General features: G+C 37.3%; 2 protein-coding genes across 6 annotated transcripts in view; one reads left to right on the top strand and one right to left on the bottom strand.

Moving 5' to 3' along the window:
- Positions 1-332: 332 nt before the first annotated feature.
- The window catches only part of LOC26514811 (transmembrane protein 65), a 39,883-nt gene continuing 34,215 nt past the window's right edge, over positions 333-6,000 (top strand). For 2 of the 5 annotated variants that reach the window (XM_032453254.2, XM_014904070.3), the window contains exon 1: positions 358-906. In XM_032453254.2, coding sequence (XP_032309145.1) covers positions 603-906 — 304 coding nt within the window. In that variant the 5' untranslated portion in view covers positions 358-602. Of the gene's footprint in view, positions 907-6,000 lie in introns of all 5 variants that reach the window. The other 3 variants (XM_014904069.3, XM_044716116.1, XM_032453255.2) reach the window with 3 other exon arrangements.
- Positions 908-1,526, bottom strand: LOC6505398 (general odorant-binding protein 28a). The gene has a single exon (XM_001966860.4). It carries the CDS (start codon positions 1,456-1,458, stop codon positions 1,027-1,029), a length of 432 nt encoding a protein of 143 aa, XP_001966896.1. The 5' UTR covers positions 1,459-1,526; the 3' UTR covers positions 908-1,026.

The following is a 6,000-nucleotide window of genomic DNA, read 5'->3' as shown; positions in this document are numbered from 1 at the left end:
TCTGGAATGTTACTTATATATTAATTGATAGGTATGACAGGGTATACACAGGGATGGAAGTTTCGTTATCTAGGGTATTAACAGATATTTCACTTGTATATGAACTAAATAAAGTTAAATAATGACATCTATTAATTGTAAAAAACCTAATATTCAATAAATACAACAAATTAAGAGAATTTATAATTGTTACATTAACGTTCACATTATAAACGACAAAATTCTAAAATGTAATTACAGAAGTCGTGCAGAGATTCCCAGAGAAAATTTAGAAGGACCGTAGATATTTTTGTTAAAAATACCACCGCAACCCACCATAGAAAGCTTTTTCGTATATATGCAACATGCAACAGGGTCCCACAATTGAAACTTGTTTACGCTAGTCCCGTGCATGACCTAGTCAAGAAGTTTGCAGATGATGGGAAGCTTTATTAAACGAGGAGCTTTGGCGCCAACGCAATTTTTCACTCTGCAGGACACGCGTAGTAGGCCAGTGTGTTAAGAACCTTTTAATAATTTTACTAAACAAAAGTCGGAAGGTTTTCCTTGTGCAGTTGCAATTATCTAATATTTAATTTTTCAATTACGAATACATAGCCACAATGCGGCGACAATCTCTTTCCGTGTTTAGACAACTAATTCGTCAGTGTCAACTCCTATCCACGCCAATCCCTGTTAGGCCAAAAATAGGCACACCAACTCCCGGCGGCGCGCATATTGTAAAGGAGACCTGGGCCTTCTCGTACTGTTGTTCCTTTGCTTGCAGAAGCTACTCCAAGTTTAATACACACCTGAGCACGGAACGGGCAATGGAACTGCTATGTAACCTGGATGAGGAAGAGCGCTGTAATCTACGCGATGCTCTGGGAAAAATAGATGACGAAAAAAAGAAAAAGCTTTTTAAAAGTAAGTAGTTTACAATGCTTTTATTGATTCTTTTTTAGAAGAGGGTACATTAATATTCGGATTATGCAAGTTTTCAGGGCGGGGTTTTGGAATTCTGTGGTCCATCCGAAGTACTTGGATTTACATAAGGCCATGCTTGATAGCCTCTCCCTTAAAACAGGCACCGTAGGCTTCAGCAGCCTCACACTCGTCTTCAGGCACACTAATAGAAGCACAAGTGTCTCCTATCTCAAGAGACAGTTTCAATTTTGCTGGATCGTTACCAGTATACTGCTTAGCTTTCTCATGTGCGGCTCCGGTGTCTAACTTGCCGTTTTCACTGAACAAACCAAAGCTCTTCATCACGCAAGCTCGCAGGCATTTGCCCTCGTAAGTTGAAGCTGGCTGCTTTTTAATCAGGTCCTGAATATCGGCTTCATTAGCACCCACCTTGTCCATACAAGCCTCTGATGCTTCCAACATCTTGGCCATAGCTTCCTTTTCGTCAAATCCGCGTACAAATGCAACACACAGAAGCCCTATGGCCATAACTATCACCAATAAACGCTGCATGTTTTAAAATTACAGTTGTACCAAGTGGGATACAACGTACTAAGGTACTGACTCTTTTATAGTCGACTCTAAATTCCCTAGAGTGTGAAATTACATACTTCGTCAATTAACAACCATTATAAGATACATCTAATTGTCCAAATCATGAATGTAATTAAATGTTTGTCAACCAAAAAAAAAAAACAGCTATACAAATTTTATTTATTGACTTATTCAAAGAAAAATAAGTTTTGTAACCGCCCATTTAAAACACGCATGTACCCGAAAAATATTAAATATGTACAGTAACTAAAGTATAATTTTTTTTTAAATTCTACATCATTTTGCAAATTAAAATAAAATTTTAATCAGTTCAAATCAAATTAAATCTCCAATAACACTCAGTTTTACATATCGCTAAAAACTCATAAGTAACAATAAAGAAAAGCTTATATCCGCATCCGAAGTTACAACACTGTTACAGTTATTTAAATAGTTTCATGAGTTGAAAGTTATGTGAGCAAGTGAACTAAGCGGATATTTTTTTTTTAGTTTTTTAAACGGCCATAACCCATAAATTTTTTGTATATAGATTACTAGCTACATTTGATGTGGGATATTGCATTTCTATGCATAAATATGAGTACACAATGCATACATTAAATATCCATTGTACTTTATAACACTTGTGCGCAATACTGTCACACTGTAGAAATATTCTTTGTATTTTCCATTGCGGCTCATATTATAGATTATATAAAAAAAACCTCTTGACGAGAAAAACAAAAAAAAATCAGGCACGTGCCGAATAAGAATATTTTTTATGTGCAATTTTGTACACTTATATATAGGAATATTTTCGTCCCAAAAATTGATATCAGAAATTTTTGGTTTCCTTTGCAGGTTTGTCACCGGTATTTTACCTCGTCAAGAGGTTTTTTTTATATTATATCAGTTGTTATTTTGTATATATATGTAGATCAATAGATTTAATTATTTAAAAAAGAACACATAATATATAGAATATTAAACTAACCTCTGAACAGGCGATTCACACAGTTAGCAATACTTTAATTTTAAGAATAAACACCAATTTTTATACCTTTGCAGAGGGTATTATAATTTTGGTCAAAAGTGTGCAACGCAGTGAAGGAGACATCTCCGACCCTATAAAGTATATATATTCTTGATCAGGATCACCTACTGAGTCGATATAAGCATGTCCGTCTGTCTGTCGGTTTCTACGCAAACTCTTCTCTCAGTTTTGGAGCTATCGAGTTGAAACTTTGCACACATCCTTTTTTTCCATGCAGGTAGTATATAAGTCGGAACGGCCGGGATCGGCCGACTATATCCTATAGCTGCCATATAACTGATGGATCGGAAATACCATAACTTTGGTGTTTTTTAAGTAAGAGGGTTGGGTCTTTATGCACATGTTATATTTGACCAAAATATCTTATGTACAAAATTTCATAAGGATCGGCCGACTATATCCTATAATCTAATCCTAGATTGCCCAAAACGGAAACCGTAGATAGTCCCATCATTCTAGCTTCAAAAACAACAAAGTTAAGCCAATTATCCTAATAAAATTTTGCAAATCGGATAAGATTGCCCAAAATGCCAGCTGTACTAGGTCCCACCTTTTTAACTTAAAAAACTTCACACAGCATAAACATATGACAGCTATAGGATAAAGTCGGCCGATCCTTATAAATTTTGCCCACAAGATTTTTTGACCAAATATAACATGGGTGGAAAGCCCCAACCCCCCAACTTAAAAAACACCAATAGAAAATTATTATTTTTATAATTGTTCGATAACAATATGTTGTTTTTTTGACCAAATATAACATGGGTGGAAAGCCCCAACCCTCCAACTTAAAAAACACCAATAGAAAATTATTATTTTTATAATTGTTCGATAACAATATGTTGTTGTTTATATAATTCTATTTCATATTTTTAAATATTTTAACATTGTTAAAGTTATTTTATTAGCTCCCCACAGTAAGTTGAACACTGTTTGAACATCCTGCAAGGGGCCACAAAAGTGCTTGACTTGTGTTTACATTTTAAAATTAGTTATTATTATTTTCATTCGATTTTTTATTGGACTGTAATATATTTGTTTGGTAACTTTTGTTTTTAGTGGACATCTTGAATACTTTTTTAAGTATTTTTTAAATAAGCAAAAATTAGGGTCCCCTAGTAAGCAAAAATTACAGTCCCCTAGTAATTTTTGCTTATTTTGTTTCTTATTTAATTTTAAGTAGACAAATTTGTTTTTTTTTATTAATTATTAAATTGAAGTTATAAAACCAAAAAGAAAACAAAACTTGCCGATGACTATAATTTTTTTTTGCCCAGATCGCAGCCTTAATTTATGCCTATTGGCATTTACAAAATTTTGCTTTCTGTGTACCTTACCTCTTGGTGGAAAACAACGGGTTTTCCCTTTTTTTTTTGTGTTTGACTACGCGATTTTAAACTGGGCTCTTTTTTGCCCAGATCGCAGCCTAACCTGAGTCTCTTACCACAGGGGGGAAAACGTCAGGGTGACCACAAGGACCACATGATAAGAGGAGCCCCTTATATTAAGGTGTTACTCCAATAAGTTTTTTTTTTTTTTTTTTTTAATTAAACTTTGCTTTTATTTATTGGATCTTCTTTTAATTTTGAGACTAACAATAAGTTTTCAAATCTTAACATTAACATTTAACTAACAGTAGACTAAGACTGCATTCTGGTTGCGCGTTCCTCAAGACTGTCGCTGGGTGGGTTGGTCATTGCGACGAAGTCGTGATTGGTTGCTCAACCTTGTTAGACCTCTCGCCAGGTGGTTAGGGTGCGACAATAGCTTGCTAAAGTACTTTTCCTTCTGTTCTGCGATCACATCTTTGACTGGAAGAATGTTTAAGTCGCGATGTATGTTTTCGTTGCGAACGTACCACGGTGCCCCGGTGATTGTTCTCAAGATCTTCGACTGAGCTCGCTGGACTATGTCAATATTGCTATTGCTGGCATTCCCCCATAACTGGGAGCCGTACATCCATATAGGTTTAAGTACCGAGTTATACAGCAGGACTTTATATTCAAGGCAAAGGGGAGACCGAGCGTTGATAAGCCAATGAAGGCTGCTGGCTTTTAGCTTTAGGTGGGTTCTTTTAGCTTCTATGTGCCGACGCCATGTGAGTCTTCTATCGAGGTGTACTCCTAGATATGTTACCTCGTTTGCTTGCGGGAGTAGGGTGTTGTTTAGCGTAAGGGGCGGGCAGTTTTGCCTATTCAAGGTGAACGTAACGTGCTTGCATTTTTTTTCGTTTACTTTAATTCGCCAGTCTGATAACCATTTTTCAACATCCACCAGATGAAGAGCTAGCTGCGCAGTTGCTTGCATCGGGCATTTTGAGCGGCTAAGAATAGCTGTATCATCAGCAAACGTAGATGTTGTTAGTCGTGTGCTTGTCGGGATGTCTGCTGTGTAGAGAACATATAATGTTGGTCCGAGTACACTTCCTTGAGGAACTCCGGCTCCAACAGTGAATTCGTCAGAAATATCTGTGTTGCACCTCACAGCAAATTTTCTGTCGTAAAGGTAAGACTCTAAAAGCTTGTGGGTATAACAAGGGAGCATTGTCTTGATCTTGTACATTAGACCTTCTAGCCAGACTCTATCAAATGCTTGAGAGACATCTAGAAATATTGCGGTACAGTACTCGCGTTTTTCGAATGCATTCCGAATTTCTGCTGTTATCCGGTTGATCTGCTCAATTGTTCCGTGCTTTTTACGAAACCCAAACTGATGTGACGGGATTCCTTCCTGGATCCTTAGGTATGTGTTTATTCGAGTCAGAATGCATTTCTCAAAGAGTTTAGATAAGCATGAAAGTAGGCTTATAGGTCTATACGACGTGGGAATTGTGTGGTCTTTTCCCGGCTTTGCTATCATTATTATAATTGACTTTTTCCATCTCGCTGGAAAGTTGCCAAGTTTTGCGATGGCATTGAAGAGCTGGGTGATAGTGCAGACGGCGCAATATGGAAGCTCAATGATCATTTTGGGAGTTATGAGGTCGCAGCCTGGTGATTTTTTCGGATTTAGTTGGTTTTTGATGATATTAGCGATTTCGTTTGGGCGAAACTCGATTGGTTCATGTTGAAGCTGAGGCTCATATGGTAAAGTCGGCAAAGTAAAGGCACTAGTGGCCGGATTTGGTTGGAAGATATTTTTAAGGTGAATTTTAAACGTGCTGGCTCTGTCTGCATCGCTGCGCGCCCAGCCGCCTGTGGGATTTCTAATAGGCATCATGGTTTCTTTCGGTGAGCTTAGAGTTGGGTGAGCTCTCCATAGTGAGTGTTTTGTACTAGAAGTTGACAATTGCTCTATATAGCGGCGGTGGACATAATCTTCTTCTTGCTGTAGGGCTTTAGTAAGTTGACGTGAGGCATGTCTAAAGCTTTGCTTAGCAGATGGCGATCTGTGGAATTGCCACTCGCGACGTGAACGCCTCTTTTCGAGGGCGAGCTGTTCGATTTGTAGATTTGTCTTTTTATTGC

This window comes from Drosophila ananassae, chromosome 3R (genome assembly GCF_017639315.1).
Source record: "Drosophila ananassae strain 14024-0371.13 chromosome 3R, ASM1763931v2, whole genome shotgun sequence".
NCBI lineage: Eukaryota > Metazoa > Arthropoda > Insecta > Diptera > Drosophilidae > Drosophila > Drosophila ananassae.
Note: the sequence above shows the minus strand (reverse complement) of the source record. Positions and strands in the feature narration are given on the sequence as shown.

What these genes read in the sequence shown, in the direction of transcription:
- LOC6505398 (XM_001966860.4), bottom strand. Translation starts at nt 1,458, where the DNA reads ATGCAGCGTTTATTGGTGATAGTTATGGCCATAGGGCTTCTGTGTGTT.